Source organism: Oryctolagus cuniculus, chromosome 13 (assembly GCF_051225735.1).
Source record: "Oryctolagus cuniculus isolate XC-2025 breed Fujian yellow rabbit chromosome 13, ASM5122573v1, whole genome shotgun sequence".
Lineage (NCBI taxonomy): Eukaryota > Metazoa > Chordata > Mammalia > Lagomorpha > Leporidae > Oryctolagus > Oryctolagus cuniculus.
The window spans coordinates 39,173,082-39,197,490 of NC_142879.1; the positions used below are offsets into that span (position 1 = coordinate 39,173,082).

The window sequence follows — 24,409 nt, forward strand, 5'->3', positions numbered from 1 at the left end:
GAGATTCACAAAAACTAATCCAAACCTCTAGAGTCCTCCAGTGTTCTAAACTTGGCTTAGTCCTAAAGAGAACTCCTTGGTGATGGTATTACCTTTGGGACAAAGATACTTTGTTGTTAACATTACTTCTCTTTACAGACGTAATGCCAAGGCCAGGATAGCCTCCCAAAGGATGTTCTTAAGTAGCAGATTGAACAAAAATCAGTGTCTCCTGGAATCTCTAGCACAAACAGCATTTCCTGAGTTACTTTCATACATAGTTTCACAAATGCCAAAGATTAGTTTAGTTTTAACGCTTTGAATTGGTGCCTTTCTATATATATATATATATATATACACACATATATATATCATATATATAGTGTAAGTAAAAATTTGGCATTTTTGGATTAGCACAATAGAGAAAATTGGAGTGCATATTTTGAATTTTATGTCTTTTAAGAACATAAGACATTGTACATTAACCATTAAAATACCATGTCTGTTTTACAGACCACTTTTTGAAGGTGATAATGACTTCTGTGTATGTCTAAAGGAATCTTTTCCTAATCTGAAAACAAGAAAGTTAACAAGAGTAGAATGGGGAAAAATCAGGAGGCTTATGGGAAAACCACGGAGGTAATAATGTTTGTTTAAAATTGATTAATAGTTGATAGTATCATTGCTACATTGATTTTCTTATCTTCAAAATGACTAGTACCAAAACATAACTTTTAGAATACTTGATTATATGTTAAATATATCCTGTTAACCAACTGTATTATAGGTGCTTTTTGTTCTTATGCATCATATCATTAAAGGTGTAATTTGATTTTTTGTTCAGCTCACAGGTTTTGAACATAATTATATTCTAAATTATTCATTCTATTTTCCGAAAAATATTTAGTAATATCTTAACACGTATTTAAGGAGGCTATATAAGGTTATCTGTGTATTGTTAATGTCTCTTGTGAAAACCTTTATTGCCTCAAGAGCCTGTTTCACGTTCTATAAAAATAGAAACTAAGTTAATCTATCCAATATGTTAACTTTCCAAGAATTACTCTTTGTGTGAAATGACTTCCTATTCCAGTGTTATCTTTGTAGCATATCGGAAAGCCTGTGTTACTTGTGAGTAGAAATTTGAGCTATATTAGAATAAGATCATTAGGCCGGCCCCACGGCTCACTAGGCTAATCCTCTGCCTAGCGGCGCCGGCACACCGGGTTCTAGTCCCGGTTGGGGCGCCGGATTCTGTCCCGGTTGCCCCTCTTCCAGGCCAGCTCTCTGCTGTGGCCAGGGAGTGCAGTGGAGGATGGCCCAGGTGCTTGGGCCCTGCGCCCCATGGGAGACCAGGAAAAAGCACCTGGCTCCTGGCTCCTGCCATCGGATCAGCGCGGTGCGCCGGCCGCGGCGGCCATTGGAGGGTGAACCAACGGCAAAGGAAGACCTTTCTCTCTGTCTCTCTCTCTCACTGTCCACTCTGCCTGTCAAAAAAAAAAAAAAAAAAAAAGAATAAGATCATTAGTTCTCACATTGTCTGTCTGCCAAGAAAAAGCACGTGCAAGACTTTTTCGTTTTAAGTGATAGGAATGGTCAAAGAAGGCCTAGAAATATAAAGTGATTTGGAGAAGGAGAAATGGAATTTAATTTTAATGATCCCTATTGCATGGGGAACATCCGGCCTATGGGTCCTGTGAGGCCTGTGAAATCATTTGGTCTGGCCTTACAAAGGCTACTGTAGGTGGGACTCAAAATTCAATAAATCTTAAGTAAATAAGTAATTTTTTTTAAAAAAGGAATGAACAATTGATACATACAACCAGGTAGAATTCAGAAAACTTAATGCTTAATGAAAGAAGCCTTACAAAATAGTATATACTAGATGATTCCATATATATAAACTTTCAGAAGATAGAAACTATACTGAGAGAAAACAACTTAGTGGTTGCTTGAGAAAAGAGGTATAAGAAAGGAAGCAATATAAAAGAAAATGCACAAGAAACTTGTGGATGTGTTCATGTGTTCACTGTGTTGTGAGGGATTTTATAATTTATATATAATACGCATATATCAAAATTTACCAAATAGTACACTTTAAACATATATAATTAAATGCTGATTATACTTCAAAATGTTAACAAACAGAAATTTCAAAACAGAATTGAGGAAAGTGAGTACAAGAGAGGAAATGGTAATTTTGGTATTCAAGGAAGCAAACATTTGGAATTGTCAACTGTAGGAGGATAGTATGAGTCCTTTGTTCTTAAATGCCAAAACAACCTCTAAATGATGTCGTATAGAGCAGAAGAAAATCCATTTTATGAAACTATTCTACTATTCATTTTCTAGTAACCCATCATTCTTTGCTTAGTATTTTCACATTTTTCCCATGTATAGTTTTCTGGTGTTTTGTTTTGTTTTGTTTTTTCTAAGATTTATTTATTTGAAAGGCAGAACAACAGAGATCTTCTGTTTGTTGGTTCACTCCAAATGGCTACAACACTCAGGTCTGGGCCAGAGCACAGCCAGGAGCCAGGGACTCCATCCTGCTCTCCCACATGAGTGGCAGGGACCCAAGTACTTCCACTGCCTTCCCAGGACATTGGCAGGGAATTGGATTGGAAGTGGAGCAGCTAGGACTTGAACCAGTGCTCTAATATGGGATGCCAGCATTGCAAGCTGTATCTTAACCCACTGAACTGCAATGCTGTACCCCTAATTTTAACAAGTGGCAAAAACTATATTATGAAGAGCCTCCTTTGGCTCAGCCCAGTGCTCTGTATACTAGCTTTTAAAATTATTAATGAGATACAGAAATCTTCGATTCACTGATTCATTCCCCAAATGGTTCCAATACCTGGGGCTGGGCCAAACCTGGCTAGGAGCCAAGAACTCCATCCGGGTCTCCCATGTAGGTGGCAAGGTACTTGAGTACTTGAGTTTTTATCTGTTGTTGCCAGGGCAAAATAATTAGGAGCTGGATAGGAAGCAGAATAGCCAGGACTCAACCCAGACACTCTGATGAGGGATATGGACATTCCAAGAGGTAGCTCAACCTACTATGCCACAATGCCCAGCCTGTTGTATCATTTTTACTCCTTGTTTTTAGTTTTTGAGACTATTTAATTTAAATGACAGTAGAGCTCACAGTGTACCTTTGAAGGTGGTAGTCATAAAACAGTGTAAAAGTCGTATTTAAATGTTTTAGTTCATTGTAGAATTTGAAAAGGGGAGCAAGATGGGCATAAATGTTGTTAAAAGTTTACACAGGGTGCTCGTTTCGATAGCACGTATATACTAAAGAAAGTTTACACAGTAAAAAGTTTCATCCTTAATTTTATATTGTGCTCACTGGGTAACTGGAAAAGCATCATGTTCTTCTAAGTAGAATATTAAAATTGAACATTGTCTTTAAGAGACCTGTTAAGCTCCAGACACTGCTTTGTTAACATGTTGATGAAATCCTCTGGTTTTACAGGAAGGAAAAACCTAGACCTGCTTGTATAGCTTTGTTTTGTGAGATCCTTCCCCTCCCCACCCCCTCCCAGTTTTAGGAAATTAAAGGTAATATGCTTGCAAGAGAAAGAATTTCTAAGAACCATTATTAAATACAGTGCTCAAAAAAATGAGGATGAAAAAGGGAACAGTGAAATGGACGGTCAGAATTTAAATTTTTGTATAGGACAGTTATTAGTTTATGTGATTTTTATAATTTATTCTAGATGTTCTTCTGCATTTTTTGAGGAAGAGAGATCAGCATTAAAACAGAAACGGCAGAAAATAAGACTCTTACAACAAAGGAAAGTTGCAGATGTTTCACAATTTAAAGATCTCCCAGATGAAATTCCTTTGCCTCTAGTTATCGGAACCAAAGTTACAGGTAGGTGAAGACAAGTTTATTATTATTTTGAATTGTAACTTTTAGACAACACAATGTAATTAGGTTTAGAAAGCATATAGTTCTACAGCAGTTTACTACAGAGATTACTCTTTTCTATTTTTAAAGTAATTGGGAAAAAGTGTGCTGGTTCAAAGTAACATCTACAATGTAAGGTAAAGGAAACTATCACAAAGGTGGAATTTAAAATTCGCTGAAATAAGTATATATAGTGTAGTTTAAATTTTCTAATTATTGTATCTTTTGCTTTTACAACATTTGTTTTCCTTTCCAAAACTAGCCTTGTCTGTGTAGTTCACAAATACTATTGTTTTTGTGGTCACTTGGTCTAGAAGCAGTTCATTTGGGATGTCTGAATAAAAAAACTCTTTGGTAGTTTGCTTGAAATTTTCTAAGAGTAAAATCTGTCACTTTTATAGATGTGATTCCTGTGTCCTCACTTCATTTATGACAAGAAGGGGAAGGGAAAATGCAACCAAAGTATCAAGTTGTTTTTTTTTTTTTTTTTTAAAGATTTATTTATTTGAAAGAGTTACACAGAGAAGGAGAGGCAGAGAGAGAGAGAGAGAAAGGTCTTCCATCCGCTGGTTCACTCCCCAATTGACCGCAATGGCCAGAGCTGCACCAATCCAAAGCCAGGAGCCAGGAGCTTCTTTCAGGTCTCCCACATGGGTGTAGGGGTCCAAGGACTTGAGCCATCTTCTACTACTTTGCCAGGCCATAGCAGAGCTGGATCGGATGTGGAGCAGTCTCCAACCAGTGCCCATATGGGATGCCAGCACTGCAGGTGGTGGCTTTACCTGCCACACCACAGCACTGGCCCCAAAGTATCAAGTTTAAGTTGATTCTTCATAATTTATTGAAAAAGTAAAATTACAAATTATGTAAATACAGGACAAAAGGTAGGAAGTAGGTAAGTAGGTTAGTATTTAAAAGAGTTTGAGAAATAGCTTGGTTGATCAGGGAATGTTTTGTAGAGAAATGGAACCTGGAGTTATATATTTAGATCACTTTTTACATCATGAAAGTAGCACATGGCATTGTGGCACAGCAGGTTAAGTTGCTACTTATGTCACTAGCATCTCATGTCAGAGTGCCAGTTTGAGGCCCATGTGTTCCACTTCCAATCTAGTTTCCTGGTACTGCTCCTGGGAAGACAGTGGAAGGTGGCCCAAGTGCTTAGGCTCCTGCTGCCCATGTTGGCGACCAGAATGGGCTTCTTGACTCCTGGCTCTGGCTTGGCTTGGTCCTGGCTGTCTCAGCTATTTCAAGAGCCAACCAGAGAATGAAAGATTTCTCAAAGAGTTTCCAAGATGGTGGAGTTGGGAGGGAGCTTATTTCTCTAGTCTAGGAGAAGATAGTTTAAAAAAGTGGAGAGAGTGCAGTCTCAGGAAAGAGTTAGGGAGAAAATGGCAAAGGAAACTCTATGCAAATTAGAGGGACACAGTGGACCTGTGGGGAGGGCATGGACACCCACAACTCAGGACCCCAGCAGCTGAGAGCCTACATTGGAGAGTGTTGGAGACTCTAGACTGTAGCAGCCCAAGCCATTGGTGATAAAGCTGCAGGAAGAGCCTATAGGGAATCCGGCTTGGAGCCCCGTGGGGGATAGTGTACCTCCGAAACTAAAGAATAAAAAAAGGAGGGACACATTTCTTTCTTCCTAGTCACCTTGCAACAGTGCCCTGTAACAAGCTGATAGAGCGGGTGCCAATTTGAACATACGTAACAGCTACACCAGCTCATGTCCACGTCCAGCAAGCAGTTGAGTAGAGACTTCTGACTCTAGTGGGGAGAACTCACAGCGGGCTGGGTGCTCATGACTCTGGGAGGCTTGTGTTGTAAGACTGAAAAAAAGTGAGGCTGTGCAGGAGGACTCATGGTGTGGCTGGGACTTCGGGCAGTCACTGTGGGAGACTCCATACACTTAGGGCTTCCTGGTTACCTGGTGAGGGATATTGCTAGGGAATCTGAGCTTACACTGAGGACTGCAAGATCCTTTGTGTGGTTCATGGGGCAGGGTGAACAAATATTATACCCACTGGGCTAGCACTCAGGCACTGGTCTCCTTTGAGGAGAGAAGCTCAGCTGAGCAAAATAAACTTCTTTTGATTAAAAAAAAAAAAAGAAGATTTATTGCACCAAACCAGGATGTGTCACCTTGGACACTCCCTTCACCCTGGAGAATTGAACAGAGCTCCCTAGCCACACCCACCACACGCCTCTAGATATTCACTGAAAGCATACACTCTACTTATCTACAGAGGCATAGAACAAAGATAAAAGCTGCCACAGTTAAAAAACAAAGAAGATATCAATGAGTATCTTCACAAATGCCAAATAACAAACATCAATTGAAGAAACAAAAATAAGGAAGACAACATGATGCCCCCAAAAGAACACAACACTTCAATACTAGATTGTGAAGATGATGAGATTGAAGAAATGCCAGAATTGGAATTCAAAAAATTGATCTTAAGATTATATAGAAGTAATTAGAAACAAATGCATGAACTACTGAAATCCAAATATGACATGAACAAAATTTCCCCCATGAAATTGAGATCTTAAAGAGAAACCAAAATGAAATGAAGAAAATAGAACAAATAAAAAATGCAGTGGAAAGCCTTAACAACAGAAGACTGGCTAAAGAAATTTTGGGATATGTACACTATGGAATACTACACAACGGTAAAAAAAAATGAAATTTTGTCATTTGCAACAAAATGGATGAATCTGGAAAACATCATACTTAGTGAAATAAGCCAGTCCAAAAGGGACAAATACCATAGGTTCTCCCTGATCTGTGAGAACTAATAGAGCACCTAAAATGAAATCTGTGGAAGTGAAATTGACACTTTGAGCAGGGATGATTTGAGTTACAATTACAAGGCCCTTCAACAGGAAGCAGGGGGATGTGCTTGGGGCTCCTGCTGCCTGCCAGCAGTCAGGTTATGTATGGCGCTCAGTGTACCTGAGCCCCGAACCAGGGTCTTTCCTGAGAGGCATGCTGTGCCATCCCTTCTTAGCCTCCTTCATGGACTAGTCAGGCAGTCTCCCAGCCAGGCATAGGATCACCCATAAAGAGCTTTGTGTGGTCACTGACGTCATACATAAGAATGTTAATTGTTAACAACAGGAGTCACTGTACACTAACTCCCCATGCAGGACCTCTGTCCTCAGTGAATTATATTATGAGAGTTAACTGTAAAACTAATTCTCAAACTCTGTGTGTGTGTGTGTGTGTGTGCAAAGTGTTGAAATCTTTACTTATACTAAGTTGATCTCATAGAAAAGAATAGAAGGGAGTGACAAGGGGCTGGCTTGGTGGGAGGTTGGGGAGATAGCAGTCAAAGGATACAAAATTTCAATTAGACAAGAATAAATACAAGAGCTCTTTCGTGTATCATGGTGACTATAGTTAATACATTCTTGCTCTACTTTTTTTTTTTTCCACAGGCAGAGTGGACAGTGAGAGAGGGAGAGAGAAAGGTCTTCCTTTGCCGTTGGTTCACCTTCCAATGGCCGCCGCGGCTGGTGCGCTGCAGCTGGCGCACCGCGCCGATCCGATGGCAGGAGCCAGGTGCTGGACTGGAAGAGGGGCAACCGGGACAGAATCCAGTGCCCCGACCGGGACTAGAACCCGGTGTGCCGGAGCCGCAGGCGGATGATTAGCCTAGTGAGCCACGGCGCCGGCCGTTTTTTTTTTTTTTTTTTTTTTTATACAGGCAGAGTGGACAGTGAGAGAGAGACAGAGAAAGGTCTTCCTTTGCCGTTGGTTCACCCTCCAATGGCCGCCGCGGCCGGTGCGCTGCGGCCGGCGCAACGCGCTGATCCGATGGCAGGAGCCAGGTGCTTCTCCTGGTCTCCCATGGGGTGCAGGGCCCAAGGACTTGGGCCATTCTCCACTGCACTCCCTGGCCACAGCAGAGAGCTGGCCTGGAAGGGGGACAACCGGGACAGAATCCGGCGCCCCGACCGGGACTACAACCCGGTGTGCCGGCGCCGCAGGCGGAGGATTAGCCTAGTGAGCCGCGGCGCCTATAGTTAATACATTCTTGACAGATGCCAAGAGTAGATGTAAAGTGTTCTCACCTCAAAGCCCATAGCTATAGAGGTATTACATATGCTAATTAGCTAGATTTAGTCATTCTACAATATATGTATACTTCAAAGCATTGTATTGTAGATGACAAATACATCTGATTTCATTTGTAATGTTTCAAAAAAAAAATTTGAATACACGCTTGCTATATATCTAAAGTCTTCCACTGTTTCCCCTTCCATCCAAACCTGCTGTTGAGCTCCTTCAGTGAAACTTTCATTTCTGATAGTATATTTGCTTATAGAATTTCTGTTCTTTTGTTTCATTTCAATTTCTCAGTTGAGATTCCCTGTCATCGTCTTCCTTTTAATTCTTTGAACATTTTCTAATAGTTGATTTTTAAGTTACTGGCAAGTCTATCATCTCTGCTTACCCTTTACCTTTTTCCTGTGCCACAGTTTCCTATTTCACTACATTCCTAGTAATTTTTGGATGAAAACTTGAAACTTTAGATAGTATATTGTGACAGCTTTTTTCTTTTTTGTTTTTGTGATAATGTATTTCCTTTTTTGTTTTTGTGATACCATATTTTTAATTTACATTACAGTAAAAATCTTAATACTCCACTAAATAGTTCTTTGGAAAGTTGTTAGATTTAGTAACTTAGTAAACATTGATGTCTCTGCTCTGGGCTTGTATGTTTGTTTAATTCTTATGTTTATTTTTAAGCCTGACTTCCTAGAGGAACCCTTGTGTCTGTGTGATCAGTAGTCAGCCAATGATTTGGGCAGATGATGCCCATTTTGAACTTGAATGACCTCAAATTGATTTGTGTGTAGGTTGAGGAATGTATACAAAGTTGTTGCCAGTAAAACACTTTTTTGCCAAACACTCTTGAGTCTTCCCCACCTATTTGCATAGTTTCCAAGTTAGCCGGGGATGTGTGGATAGATAGTTTATTTCAGCCCTCACCCCCCTTTTTTTATGGCTTTCTAGTTTCCAAGATCTCTTAGTTAAATACCTGATTAAGCTGCCACTCATTTTATCCAGGACCACCCCTTGGGCTTACAAAGCTGTGGATTTTTCTTGTTCTTTCCTGAGCAAGTTTTCTACTTTTAACCAGCTTGCAGTCACAGCTTTTTGCCTGCTGTCCCTCAAGTCTCCCTGCTGGCAGCAGCACTGCAGGTTCTCATTACCAGCCCTTCACTAATAAAACCATTTTTGCCAACAGAGATGATGGCAACGGTGGGAAAGTAATTAACCTCATGTAAAAAGGTCACTGGCTACCTTTGTCCTAAGCTGAAGCTTTGTTTTTCTCAGTAGTAAACATTTTAAAATTACTTTTTGCATTTGATTCATTTCCAGTGCTCTAGAATGGTTGTTTTTGATAGTCTTTTATTTTCTTATTTGAGAGACTGAAAGAACTCCATCACCTAGTTCATTTCCCAAATGCTCTCAAATGGCCAGGGCTCAGTACTCCACACATACAGCCAGGACCAAAGCTGTAAACTGGAAACTCAACCCAGGTCTCCTAATAGGTGGCAGGAACCCAACTACTTTGAGTCATCACTTGCTGCCTCCTAGAATCTGCACAGGCAGGAAGCTGGACTTAAGATCCAGAGTTGGTAATCAGCCTATGTACTTTGATATGGGATACAGATGTCTCAATCTGCATCGACACCCATCCCTTTTTTGACAATCTTGTCCAGGTTGTGCTTTGTGGAGAAGAATCACCAACCTCCTCTTGCTACCATAACAAGAAGCCTTTTCCTTTTTTTTTTTTTTTTTTTTTTGGTTTCCACTTTTTTTTATATATTTAGAAAGCTTTTATTTAATATAAATTTCATAAGTACAACTTTTGCATTATAGCGGTTTCCTATGTTTTGTTTGTTTATTTGAAAGGCAGAGCTACGGAGAGAGAAGGAACAATATAGAAAGGGATCTTTTATCCCCCAATATCCTCATATCCTCATGTGTCCACAATAACCATGTCTGAGGAAGGCTGAAGCCAGGAGCCAGGAACTCGATCCTGGTCTCTCACATTGGTAGCAAAGGCCCAAGAAATTGGGCCATTTTCTTCCTTCCCAAGCACATTAGCAGGAAGCTGGATCAAAAGCATAGTAGCTGGGATTTGAACTGGCACTCTGATATGGGATATCTATACCCTTTTTCTATTTGTAATTCTTATTTGACAGAGACAGATAGGAATCTTCTATCTCCTTCCATCCCAAAATGACCACAATATCCAAGGATGGACTAGGCTGAAGCCAGAAACTGGGAACTCATTCTGGATCTCCCTTATGGGTAGCAGAGACCTAAGTACTTGAGCCTAAGTACTTGCTGCTTGCCAGAATGTATATTAGCAGGAAGCTAGGATCAGTAGTGGAGCCAAGGGGGCCAGTGCTGTGGCATAGGGGATAAAGCCGCCACCTGCAGTGCTGGCATCCCGTATGGGCAGCGGTTTGGGTCCCGGCTGCTCCACTTCTGATCCAGCTCTCCACTATGGCCTGGGAAAGCAGTAGATGATGGCCTGAGTCCTTGGGCCCCTGCACCTGCATGAGAGGCCCAGAAAAAGCTCCTGGCTACTGGCTTCGGATCAGCAAAACTCTGGACGTTGCACCATCTGGGGAGTGAACCAGTGGACAGAAGACCTCTCTGTCTCTGCCTCTATGTAACTCTGCCTTTCAAATAAATAAATTAATCTTAAAAAAAAAAAAAAAAAAAAAAGTGGAGCCAAGACTGTAATCCAGGCACTCCAGTGTGGAATGCAGGTATCTCAATCAGTATCTTAACTACTGTATCAAATGTCTACGCTTCCATTTCTATTTTTAATTTTTGTTTTTTGAGATTTATTACATGTATCTTCTATATCTTTGTTTACTCTTCCTTTAATCTGTCAGAAACTGAGAGTGATCTTTTCACTTCCTACAATTGTTTTTATCAGTTGATCCTTTTTAATTAGTTTTGCATGGAATATGTCTGTGTTCTAATAAACCATGTTTTTAAAGAAGATTGATTTATTTGAAAGGCAGAGTGACAGAGACGGAGAGATAATCAGTTCACTTCCCAAATGCCTACAGTGGCCAGATCTGGGCCAAGCTGAAGCCAGGAGCTGGGAACTCCATCCAGGTCTTCTACTTGGGTGGCAGGGACTCAAGTATTTGCACAATCATCTGCTACCTCCCAGGCACATCAGCAAGAAGCTGAATCAGAAGTGGAGTAGATAGACTCAAACCAAGCTCTCTGATAAGGGATGTAGATGTCCCAAGTAGTGTAACACACTGCACAACAGTGCCTACCCCAGAGATATTGTGGGTTATGCTTTTTGTTCAACAGAAAATTTATCACTTTGCCCAGTTTAAAGCCTTAAATGGTACTATTATATTTTTCACTCAAGTTAATATATCCGTTTCAATTTTCCTAATACTATTTCAGGCTGGATTTTAAAATGAGGTAACATGAGTTCATCTGTGTCAGCAGTCCCCAAGACCAGCCCCAAGTGTGGTGACTCACTAGGACTCACAGTACTTGGCACACACAGTCATGCATCACTTAACTACAGGGATGTGCTATACGAAATGTGCCATTAAACAATTTCTTTATTGTGTGAACATCCTGGAATATACTTAGAGAAAATAATACACCTATGAAATCATTGGACAATACAATCTTACTGGATGACCATTGTATATACTATCTCTCATTGATCAAAACTTTGTTATGTGATGCATGAGTGTACTTGTACTCACAATCAAGATTTATTACAGTGAATGATACAAAACTGTGTACAAAGATGCATGGAGAAAAGTCCAGAAAAAATCAGGTGCAAGCTTCCAAGAGTCCTGTTCCAGTAGAATCACATGGTATTTGTATAATTATGCCAAAAACAGCTTGTCACAACGTTTGAAAAGTGTCATCTTCTAGGGAAGCTCATTAGAGACACAGTGCTAGTTTTTTATGGTGGACTGGTCACAGAGGCAAACTCTGCTGAGCACATACTCCTGAAAGGAACACAGATGTCCAGCATTCTTCGCACAATCTAGATTCAGTAAGCCACCTTTATTAGTTGGGGAACTGTTTAACATTCCCAAAATCTAAGTCCCTGGATGCCAGCCAGAAGCCAGTCTTGCAGGTAGGCAGTTGTGAGAATAGCAGTCTGGGCCTGCTGTGTCTTTTTTATTTATTTATTTATTTTTTTACGTAAACTAGAGGTAGTGTTTTATTCATGAGTATAGTAAACAGAGTTCTTTTGTTAGCTTTTTTTTTTAAGAGCCCTAAATCTCAGTAGTTTCGTAGTTAAGTGTTTTCATTCATATGTCAGATTAGGGACATTAGTTTTGGTTGTTTCAAACAGTTCAACAGTTTCTGTTTTTCTGTTAAGTATGAAGTGTGTGCTTCTTTTGAAACACTAAGAGATAACACTTTCTTTCCATGGTTTAAACTATATGCTTGGGAGTGGGTTTTGTGGCACAGTGGGTTAAGCCACCACTTGAGACAATCAAATCTGCTATTTCAGTGTAGGTTTGAGTCCCAGGTACTCCGCTTCTGATCCAGCTTCCTGCTGATGTGCCTGTGAGAAAGCAGGTGTTGGTTTAAGTGTTTGGCATCTGCCTAAATGTCCAATGAAGTACAAGGTTCCTGACATTGGCCTGGCCCACCCTGGCTGTTGTGGGCATTTGGGTAGTGAACCAAAGGATGTAAGATCTCTTTTCTTGGGAACAGCGCTATGGCGCAGCAGGTTAATGCCCTGGCCTGAAGCACTGGCATCCCATATGGGCGCCAATTCAAGACCCGGCTGCTCCACTTCCCATCCAGCTCTCTGCTATGGCCTGGGAAAGCAGTCAAGATGACCCAAGTCCTTGGGCCCCTGCACCCGCATGGAGGACCTGGAAGAAGCTCCTGGCTCCTGGCTTCGGATTGGCCCAGCTCCAGTCGTTGCAGCCATCTGGGGAGTGAACCATTGGATGGAAGACCTCTCTCTCTCTCTCTCTGCCTCTCCTCTTTCTGTGTAACTCTGACTTTCAAATAAAATAAATAAATCCTTAAAAAAAATCTCTTTTCTTTGCTCTTTCAGGTAGATGAAAATAAATAAATTACTTTATGATTTATTTATTTATTTATTTGAAAGGCAGAGTTAGAGATCTTCTGTCCACTGGTTTTCTTCCCAGTGGCCTAAATAGCCAGGGCTAGGCCAATCCACAGCTTCATTCAAGTCTTCTAAATGATTTGCAGGATCCCAAATACTTAGGACATCTCTGCTTTGCCAGGCACATAGTGGGGAGCTAGATTGGATGTGGAGCAGCTAGTATTCGAACTGGCACTCATATGGAATGCCAGTGTTACAGGTGGTGGCTTAGTGCCAGCCCTAAATAAATATTTTCTTCAAAATAGGAGTGATTGGGGCTGGTGCTGTGGCGTAGTAGGTAAAGCTTCTGCCTGCAGTGCTGGCATCCCATATGGGTGCCGGTTCGGGTCCCAGCTGCTCCACTTCTGATCCAGCTCTCTGCTATGGCCTGGGAAAGCAGCACAAGATGGCCCAAGTCCTTGGGCCCCTGTACCCGCGTAGGAGACCTGGGGGAAGCTCCTGGCTCCTGGCTTCAGATTGGTGCAGCTCCAGCTGGTGCAGCCATCTGGGGAGTGAACCAGCGAATGGAGAACCTCTCTCTCTGCTTCGTCTCTCTCTGTAATTCTGACTTTCAAATAAATAATTTTTTAAAAATAGGAATGATTTAAATTTTTTTAAAAAAATTATATTTATTTGAAAGATAGAAGGAGAGACAAGAGAGATAAAAGAGGTCTGTCTGCTAGTTCATTCTCCAAATGGTCAAAATGGCCAGGCAAGGGTCAGACCAAAGCCTGGAACTCAGAACTCCATCTGGGTTTCCCATGTAGTGGCAGTGCCCATACACTTGGGCCATCTTCTCCTGCTTTCCCAGGTGCATAAGCAGGGAGCTGGATTGGAAGCAGAGCAGCCAGGACTCAAACTGGCACTCTGACATGGGATGCTAGGGTTGTAGTCTGCAGCTTAACCTGCTCTATCAAAATGCTGGCCCCTTAAAAATTTTTTGTTTAAATAAAAATAAGTTACATACTCAAGACAGTTTTATACTGGACAATTCTTTGATTCTCCCAAACATAATAATGCCTTTGTTTATTTTCAGCACGATTACGTGGTGTTCATGATGGCTTGTTCACTGGACAAATAGATGCTGTGGATACTCTGAATGCTACGTATAGAGTCACCTTTGATAGGGCCGGCCTTGGAACCCATACCATACCTGACTATGAAGTTCTTGTAAGTACTGTTTTGTGATACATTTGTGCTTTATGCCTCTTAAATTGTTACATAGAGTTTGCTTGGAAATTGTATTTTATGATAGAATCCAGACTTCAGCTTACAAAGGGAAGAAATCCTTAGGGATTCCCAGCCTTGTGCTAGACCCCTGGAACAGAACTACACTGTAATTCTTCCATTTGCCAGAAACTGTCATACCTTACCCTCAACAGTACTTTAGTGTAACAGAACCAATGCTCCCTGACTAATCTTGGGAAGAAGCTGCACAATATTTTCATACCAATTGTTAGATTAAAATATAGTCCTGCAAACTGCTGTTAAAATAATGAAAGAAGGCCGGCGCCGTGGCTCACTAGGCTAATCCTCCGCCTAGCGGCGCCGGCATACCGGGTTCTAGTCCCGGTCGGGGCGCCGGATTCTGTCCCGGTTGCCCCTCTTCCAGGCCAGCTCTCTGCTGTGGCCAGGGAGTGCAGTGGAGGATGGCCCAGGTGCTTGGGCCCTGCACCCCATGGGAGACCAGGAAAAGCACCTGGCTCCTGGCTCCTGCCATCGGATCAGCGCGGTGCGCCGGCCGCAGCGCGCCGGCCGCGGCGGCCATTGGAGGGTGAACCAACGGGAAAGGAAGACCTTTCTCTCTGTCTCTCTCTCTCACTGTCCACTCTGCCTGTCAAAAATAATAATAATAATAATAATAATAATAATAATAATTAAAAAAAAATAATGAAAGAGCAGGTTTTAGGGCACAGCATGTTGAGCCACTTCTTGGGACATCCATTTCCTATATCAGAGTGCTAGTTTGAGTCCTGGCTACTCCATTTCTAATGCAGCTTCCAGCTAATGTATCCTGAGACACAGCACATGAGAGCTCATGTGCTGGCCTCCTGCCACCCACAAGAGAGACCCAGATGAAGTTGTGTCTCTTGACTTTGGCCTGGCCCAGTCATGGCTTTTATAGACATTTGGGGAATGAACCAGCATGTGGAAAATCTCTTATCTCTTAATTTTCCATGTGTGTGTATATATTTGTCACTTTCTCAAATAAGGAAAAAATAAATAGACTTTAAAAATTATGAAACAATATCTTGTACTTTAAAGATTTATTTATTTATTTGAAAGGCAGAGCTTTGAGAGAGGAAGAGACAGAACAGCAGAGACCTTCCATCCCCGGTCTGCTTCCCAAATGGTCACAGTGGCCAAAGCTGGACCCATTCAAAGTCAGGAGCCAGGAGCTTCTTTCAGGTCTCCCACATGGGTGGCCAGGGCCCAAGGACTTGGGCCACCTTTGCTTTCCCAAGTACATTAGCAGGAAGCTGGATTGGAAGTGGAACAGTTAGGACTTGAACTGGCGCCCATATGGGATGCCGATTTTGCAGGAAGCAACTTTACCTACTGTACAACGTGGGGCCCAACATCTTGTAATTTAATATTTGTCCTGTTTTATCCTCACACTTAGACAGGTTGGGTATTAGTTACCTTCATTTTTTACATGATGAAACTGAGTTATAAGTACATTAAATAATTTACTCAGAGCTTTAGAGCTGGTTTCCTATAAGGCTAACTACAATTGAGATCTTTTAAATTTTGAGTATACTCCATTAAACTGCTAGACCATCATTTCATGTTCATTCTTCATTTAGCTATGTCAAGGAGATTACTTTCTAATAAAATAATTATTAAAATTAATATAAGTGTGTGATCTAATAAAGCTTTAAAAATGAATAATGTAGGGCTGGTTTTTTTTATCACAGTGGGTTAAGCCCCTGCCTGTGATACTGTCATCTCATATTGTCACCAGTTCAAATCCTGGTTGCTCCACTTAGAATCTGGCTCTCTGCTGATGTGCCTGGAAAGGCAGCAGAAGATGGCCCAAGTGTTTGGGATTGTACCACCCATGTTGGAGACCCAGATGGAATTCCACTCTCCTTGCTTCAGCCTTGCCTTGCCCTAGTTGTTGTGGCCATTGAGGAGTGAAACAGCGAATGGAAGATCTTACCTTTTCTCTGTCTCCCTCTTTCTCTGTAACTCTTAAATAAATAAATTAATCTTTTTTAAAAAATGAATGCTGGGGCCGGCGCCGTGGCTCAGTAGGCTAATCCTCTGCCTGCGGCGTCGGCACACCGGGTTGTAGTCCCGGTCGGGGCGCCGGATTCTGTCCCGGTTGCTCCTCTTCCAGTCCAGCTCTCTGCTGTGGCCCAGTAAGGCAGTGGAGGATGGCCCAGGTGCTTGGGCCCTGCACCCCATGGGAGACCAGGAGAAGCACCTGGCTCCTGCCATCAGATCAGTGCGGTGCGCCGGCCACAGCGCGCTGGCCGCAGCGGCCATTGGAGGGTGAACCAACGGCAAAGGAAGACCTCTCTCTCTCTCTCAATCTCACTGTCCACTCTGCCTGTCAAAAAAAAAAAAAAAAAAAAAAAAGAATGACGGGGCTGGCATTGTGGCGTAGCAGGTAAAGCCACCTGCTATGCTAGCATCCCATATGGACACTAGTTCAAATGCCAGCTGCTTCTGCTTTTTGATCTTCTTCTTTTTTTTTTTTTTAAAGATTTATTTATTTATTTATTTGAAAGAGTTACACAGAGAAGGAGAGGCAGAGAGAGAGAGAGGTCTTCCATCCTCTGGTTCACTCCCCAGTTGGCCGCAATGGCCGGAGCTATGCCGATCTGAAGCCAGGAGTCAGGAGCGTCTTCTGGGTCTCCTGCATGGGTACAGGGGCCCAAGAACTTGGGCCATCTTCTACTGCTTTCCCAGGTCATAGCAGAGAGCCTGATCAGAAGAGGAGCAGCTGGGTCTCAAAACGGTGCGATATGGGATGCAGGTACTGTAGGCGGCAGCTTTACCTGCTGTGCCACAGTGCCACCCCCTCACTTTTTAAAAAAATTTAAAGAATTTATTTACTTGAAAGTCAGAGTTATACAGAGAAGGACAGGCAGAGAGAGAGAGAAAGAGATCTTCTATCCGCTGGTTCATTCCTCAATTGGCTGCAAGGCCCAGAGCTGCGCCAGTCAGAAGCCAGAAGCCAGGAGCTTCCTCTGCATCGTTCCACACAGGTTCATGGGCCCAAACGTGGGCCATCTTCTGCTGCTTTCCCTGGCAATAGAAGAGAGCTGGATCAGAAGTGGAGCAGGGGGTGGGAGGGCGGAAATGGGGGGAAGAAACACTATATCCCTAAAAGCTGTAATAGGAAAATTTGTATTAATTAAATAAAACCTTCAAAAAAAAAAAAAAAAAAGTGGAGCAGGAGCCAACACTATGGCATAGCAGGTAAAGCCCCAGCCTGCAGCGCAAGCATCCCATATGGGCACCAGTTCAAGTCCTGGCTGCTCCATTTCCAATCCAGCTTTCTGCCATGACCTAGGAAAGCAATAGAAGATAACCCAAGTCCTTGGGCCCCTCTACCCCTGTGGGAGACCCGGAAGAAGCTCCGGGCTCCTGGCTTTGGATCAGCTCAGCTCTGGTTGTTGCTGTGATTTGGGGAATGAACCAGCGGTTGGAAGACCTGTCTCTCTCTGGTTCTACCTCTCTCTATAACTCTTTCAAATAAAGAATGAATGAATGAATGAATGAATGGAGCAGCTGGGACTTGAACCAGCACCCATATGGGATGCCACCACTGTAGGCAGCAGCTTTACCATCTATGCCACAGTGAAGGCCTCTCTTTCTTTTTTTTTTTTTTAAGATTTATTTATTTGAAAGGTGGAGTTACAGAGGCAGAGGCGGAGGGTTGGGGGGCGGGGTTGGGGACCGGTACCGAGGTACAGTAGGTTAATCCTCTGCTGCGTCACAGGCATCCCAAGTGGACGCCAATTCCAGTCTTGGCTGCTCCTCTTCCAATCCAGCTCTCTGCTTTGGCCTGGGAAAGCAGTGAAAGATGGCCCAAGTCTTTGGGCCCCTACACCTGCATGGGAGACCCGGAAGAAACACCTGGCTCCTGGCTTTGGATCCGTGCAGCTCCGGCCCTTGAGGGCATTTGGGGAGTGAACCAACAGATGGAAGACCTTTCTCTCTGTCTCTCTCTCTCACTGTCTGTAACTCTACCTCTCAAATAAATAAATAAAATCTTTAAAGAAAAAAAAAAGAGAGAATGAGAGAGAGAAAGAAGTCTTGGCCGGCGCCGCGGCATAATAGGCTAATCCTCCACCTAGCGGCGCCGGCACACCGGGTTCTAGTCCCAGTTGGGGCGCCGGATTCTCTCCTGGTTGCCCCCTTTCCAGGCCAGCTCTCTGCTGTGGCCTGGGAGTGCAGTGGAGGATGGCCCAGGTGCTTGGGCCCTGCACCCCATGGGAGACCAGGAGAAGCACCTGGCTCCTGCCTTCAGATCAGCACGGTGTGCCGGCTACAGCGCGCTGGCCGCGGCAGCCATTGGAGGGTGAACCAATGGCAAAAGGAAGACCTTTCTCTCTCTCTCCCTCTCTCTCTCACTCTCTCACTCTCACTGTCCACTCTGCCTGTAAAAAAAAAAAAAAAAAAAAAAAAAAAGAAGTCTTCCATCCACTGGTTCACTACCCAGATGGCTGCAACGGACGGAGCTGCGCTGATCCAAAGCCAGGAACCAGGTGCTTCTCCCATGTCCCCCATCAGAGTGCAGGGGCCCAAGCACTTGGGCCGTCTTCTGCTTTCCCAGTCCATAAGCAGATAGCTGGGTCAGAAGTGGAGCAGCCAGGACTCGAACCAGTACCCATATGGGATGCCAGCACTGCAGACTGCAGCTTTACCCTCTAAGCCACTGTGCTGGCCCCTGCTTCATTTTCAATCCAGCTCCCTCTAATGTGGCTAGGAAAGCCGCAGATTGCCCAAGTGCTTGGGCCCATGCACCCACATGGAAGACCCAGAATAAGCTCCTTACTCCTGGGTTCCATCTAGCCTAGCCCTGGTCATTGGAACAGTTTGGGGTGTGAACCAACAGATAGATCACTTGATCAGCTGATCTCTCTGTCTCTCACCCTCTTTTTCTCCCTCTGTCTCTATTACTCTGGTTCTGGATCTTGATGGGAATGCTTCCAACTTTTCCCCATTCAGCATGATGCTGGCTGTGTGCTTGTCATTAATTGCTTTGATTTTGTTGAGGAATGTTCCTTCTATACTCAGTTTGCTCAAGGTTTTCATCATGAAAGGATGTTGTATTTTATCAAATGCTCTCTTGTGCAGTCACAGAGTTCCCACAGTCTCAACACACGAGACTCCCACAGTCCACAGTCATGCAGTACAGAGGATCTGCCCCACCCCTCTAACCTGTTCACAGAGCGAGCTGCCTGTGGGTGCTCCACCTAGGCAGTTTGAAACCTGAAGCCTGTGATAGATTGAGAGGTGGGGGTTACCTCACAGTCTCATGTGAGTACCCAGCCCCTTGTCAATCCTCCCAGCCAGACTCAAAGTCAGTGGAGAGCACAAATTTTTCCACCTGGTAAAATCTGTGGATCACATGCATGCATGAAAGCCACTGGCCGCAGCCCCTCCTTATTTCACTGTGGTGCCTTCTCCCTGCCAGTTGCAGGGTGCACACAGCTGAGCTGCTACCTCCACTGCTTGTATTCCATAAGGTGGCATCTTGTCCTGGCCAGTTGCTGGACGCATACACAAGAGCCGCCACAGCTGCTACTTATGTCCAAATGGCACCCACCCTCTCTAAGCTGGTGGCTGGGTGCTGTTTTCAGGGAGGATGGGGAGAGAGAAATGTGCCCCTTTTCTTTGCTGGGTTAGCAGGTACCCTGTCCCCCTTAGGTAAAACCCAGGCTGGATTCACACCAGGCTCTCCCTGAACCATATCACCAGTGGCACCAGCCTGCAGTCTGATCCTACCTCATTCTCCAAAGCTGGCACTGGCTCTGGCTCTCAGCTGCTAGGATTGTGTATTGTGTATCTGCTTGTCACTGTGCATCCACACCTTCCGCAGCATCCCTCTTCCTTTTGTAGAATTTCCACTGTGGTTTTCTCTCTAAGTCTCCTCTGAGAATGTACTTTCTTCAGGTTTTTTGACTATTTTCCCCTAGCCTAGAGCAGTATACCCTTTCTGTATTCTACCACCTTGGAATCTCCCAAACATGCCTTTTAGAGAAGAGCAATAGGAGAGAAAGAAAATTTGGACTAAGTATAGAACAAAATGACCACTCTTAAATTTTTACATTAAAGAATGAAATCTTCAAATCTCCTCTGTCAAAAAAAGGTAAATTACTTTCTATTTCAGTGGTATACTTTCTGTTTTGAGATCACCCAAATGTTTCTTGGGGGCAAAGTGAGAGTTGACTTTAACTGCAGTAGGATATGTTCTGATAGTCTAAATGCAGAATGCCAGAGGTAGTCATAGAAGGCTTTTATTTTAATCTTTGATTCTCTGAACTCTTTCAATCCTTTAGTCTTTTTCTTCTCTTAATTCTTCTCTTGTGTGTGTTCTGTCTTTTAGCAGCAAAGTATTGTTTTCATATTCTGATTTAACTTGTAGCCCTTGATCTTTATAGAATTATATCTTGTCATAGAAATACTAAACCACAGAATAAGCTTTAATACTATAATATAGTATAGTATATGTCTGAGTATGTATCTCAGGCTGAAATACATTGTTTATAAAGCTTGAATAGCTGGTAAATTTCTTTAAGTTATGTGGATTATTCTCTTTTTTCAAAGAGTAATGAACCTCATGAGACAATGCCAATTGCTGCCTTTGGACAAAAACAGCGGCCTTCTCGATTTCTTATGACCCCACCACGGTTACATTATACTCCTCCCCTCCAGTCACCAGTTACGGTAAGTAATATTTTAGAGATGTCATCAGTAATTTTATTTTTATGAATATGAACTATGTTCCAGTAAAGTACACATCTATTACAACTTGAGGTATCCATATATTTTAAGTTGTCAAATATTTTTGTTCTTACTGGATTTTAATAATTGCAATAGGATTTTCAATTTTCCTAAAAATAAGTTACTTTATTTGAGCAATCACTGATTAAATGATTACCTTTTATTTCCATAGGATAATGATCCTTTATTAGGACAGTCACCCTGGAGAAGTAAAATATCTGGTTCTGACACTGAAACACTGGGTGGTTTTCCAGTAGAATTCCTTATCCAAGTGGTAAGAATTGCTCTGAATATCTTGCTATTTGTTTAAAAACTAGGTTTTCCTTTGTTGTGTTAAAGTTGAAAATTTTTCTGTGACCAGACTTTTTTTTAAGGCAGAGTTATAGAGTGGAAGAGAGAGTGAGAGAGAGATTTTCCATCCACTGATTCACTCCCCAGATGGCCACAATGGTCAAGGCTGGGCTAGGCCAGTCTGAAGGCAGGAGCAAAGAGCTTCTTCCACGTCCCCCTCTTGGGTGGTAGGGACCCAAGGGCTTGGGCCATCGTCTACTGCTTTCCCAGGCCTTGAGCAGGAAGATGGAGTGGAAGCAGAGCAGCCAGGACACAGACCAGCACCCACATTGAATGCCAGTGTTGCAGACAGTGGCCTTGCCACTATACCACAACCCCAGGCCCTGTGACCAAATATTTTTGTGTGACATTGTTTTATTGTGTGGGTTTTAGGATCTATGCTATTTCCAAAAACTGTTAAAAATAAAAAAGCCAAAAAGGACATCAGTCTTTTTGGTGGGGTTTTCTTGGATTTGGATTCTTCTTTTTATGATATTTTAAGGACTTAAATATTGTAGCCTATGTTCTATGAAATTCTGAATGGTTGGTTGTTGGTCATTATGAGCAAGGCTACTATGAATATACATATACAAGTTTTTATGTAGATAAATGCTTTCATTTTCATGAGTATATATCTCAGAGTAGAATTGCTGGGCCATATGGTAACTCTGTGTTTAGCCTTTTGAGGATCTGCTGGCTATTTTACAAAAAGACAAAGCAATTTTCCCCTTCTCTGTTCCATAGAGCAGCTAAGGTTTTAAGAGTATATATTATTAACCTTTAAATGAACTACTAACTTGACTTAAATATATATTAAATGGGGCCGGCACAGTGGGTTAGACCGCAGTGGTTCAAGTACCGGCTGCTCTACTTCCAATTCTGATCCCTGCTAATGCACCTGAGAAAGCAGTAGAAGATGACCCAATAGTTTGGACCTCTGCCACCCACATGGGAGACCCAGAAAAAGCTCCTGGCTTTGGCCTGGTCGAGCCCTGGTCCTTGCAGCTATTTGGGGAGTAAACAAGTGGATGGATGGAAGATCTCTGTCTTTCCTTCTGCCAGTAGCTTTGCCTTTCAAATAAATAAATCTTAAAAAATAAATAAATAAATAAATGTGTTTTAAATGACTAACAAGACTCTTGAAGATAATATTGTAGTATTAGCAAATTTATCTTACATTAATAAAATTTTAAGTGTAATTCATATTAAGAAAGTAAATTCACAAGATCATTTTGATAAATATTAAAAAAACTTACAAAATTAAACTAATACTCTTATCAAACCAAGAATAGAAGGGAAATTCATTAATCTGATGAAGAATATTTGCCAAATAACATATAGAAAACATACTTATTAGTGAAATGTTAAAAAATTTCTCTTTATGACTAGAGATGAGATCTGGATGCCTGCTATCACAGTTTCTATTTAACAAATTTATGGATTTTCTTTATTCTTTTTTTTAAAGATTTTATTTCAGAGGTAGAGTTACAGACAGTGTGAGGGAGAGACAGACAGAAAGCTCTTCCATCTACTGGTTTACTCCCCAAATGGACGCAATGGCTGGAGCTGTGCCAATCCGAAGCCAGGAGCCAGGTGTTTCTTCCTGGTCTGCCATGCGGTGTAGGGGCCCAAAGATTTGGGCCATCTTTCACTGCTTTCCCAGGCCATAGCAGAGAGCTGGATTGGAAAAGGAGCAGCCAGGACTAGAACCGTGTCCATATGCGCCATAATGCCAGCCCCTTCTTTATTATCTTAATGTGATGTCTTGGGTTTAAAAAGAGCTCTTGGTATCAAACTTTTTAAGGTTTTTTTTTTTTTTTTTTAAGATTTATTTTATTTATTTGAAAGAGTTACAGAGAGAGGTAAAGACAGAGAGAGAAGTCTTGCATCCGCTGGTTCACTCCCCAGATGGCCACAACGGCCAGAGCTGCGCCAATTCAAAGCCAGGAGCCAGGAGCTTCTTTCGAGTTTCCCATGTGGGTACAGGGGCCCAAGAACTTGGGCCATCCTCTGCTGCCTTCCCAGGCCATAGCAGAGAGCTGGATCAGAAGGGGAGCAGCCGGGACTAGAACGGGCGCTCATGTGGGATGCTGGTGCTTCCCGTCAGGGCTTTAACCCGCTGCGCCACAACGCCAGCCTAAAGGGTTTTGACATATGTGTAGTACTATAAGTATCGACCATTATAATTTCATAATGAGCAGTTTCAGCACCCTAAAACTCTTCCATGCTCTACCTTTTCATTCCTCTCCCTGAACCCTGGCAACCACTGAATCTTTACTCTGCTCATAGTTTTGCCTTTTCCAGAAAGTCATATAATTGGAATCATGCAATATGTGTCTTTTTCAGATTGACTTCTTTCACTTACTTACATGCATTGAAGTTCCTCCTTGTCTTTTTATGACATGACAGTTCATTTTCCTTCAGCACTGAATAATATTTCATTGTATGGATGCACCGCAGTTTATCCATTCACCTACTGAAAGACATCTTGGTTGCTGCTAAGTTTTGGCAGTTATAAATAGAGCTACCATGAACATCTATGTGTGAGATTTTGTGTAGGCATAAGTTTTCATCTCCTTTTGCAAGTTGCTAAATGGATCTAGAGATCTGGTTCGATTTGTGTTACTTCTTTGGTTTGTTTATTTGTTTAATGTGACTAATGTACCTTTCTAGATTTTGTCTTCTGATAAGAGACCCATAATGTTTTATCTTTTTTTTCAATGTTAGCTGCCATTGATTATCAATCCTAGGTCAATTCATTTGTTAGTTGCAAATGGAATTCTCATTGTGTCTTCCTCCTCCTTTTTTTCTTACTAGTGAAAATAGTTTATGAGAAAAACAAAATCTCCTAATATATTATTTGGTTACCTAAATGGTATAGTTTGTATTAAGAAAGGTAGGATAGGCCAGCGCCGTTGCTCACTAGGCTAATCCTCTGCCTGTGGCACCGGCACCCCGGGTTCTAGTCCTAGTCGGGGCGCCAGATTCTGTCCCAGTTGCTCCTCTTCCAGTCCAGCTCTCTGCTGTGGCCCGGGAGTGCAGTGGAGGATGGCCCAGGTCCTTG

General features: G+C 42.5%; 1 protein-coding gene across 8 annotated transcripts in view; it reads left to right on the top strand.

The window, feature by feature from the left end:
* The window catches only part of LIN9 (lin-9 DREAM MuvB core complex component), a 79,190-nt gene that overhangs the window by 25,367 nt on the left and 29,414 nt on the right, over positions 1-24,409 (top strand). For all 8 annotated transcript variants that reach the window (XM_070055388.2, XM_089311450.1, XM_089311449.1 and 5 more), the window contains 5 exons: positions 493-618; positions 3,705-3,862; positions 14,087-14,220; positions 20,839-20,958; positions 21,188-21,289. In XM_070055388.2, the coding sequence (XP_069911489.1) occupies positions 493-618; positions 3,705-3,862; positions 14,087-14,220; positions 20,839-20,958; positions 21,188-21,289 (640 nt within the window). The remainder of the gene's footprint in view (positions 1-492; positions 619-3,704; positions 3,863-14,086; positions 14,221-20,838; positions 20,959-21,187; positions 21,290-24,409) is intronic.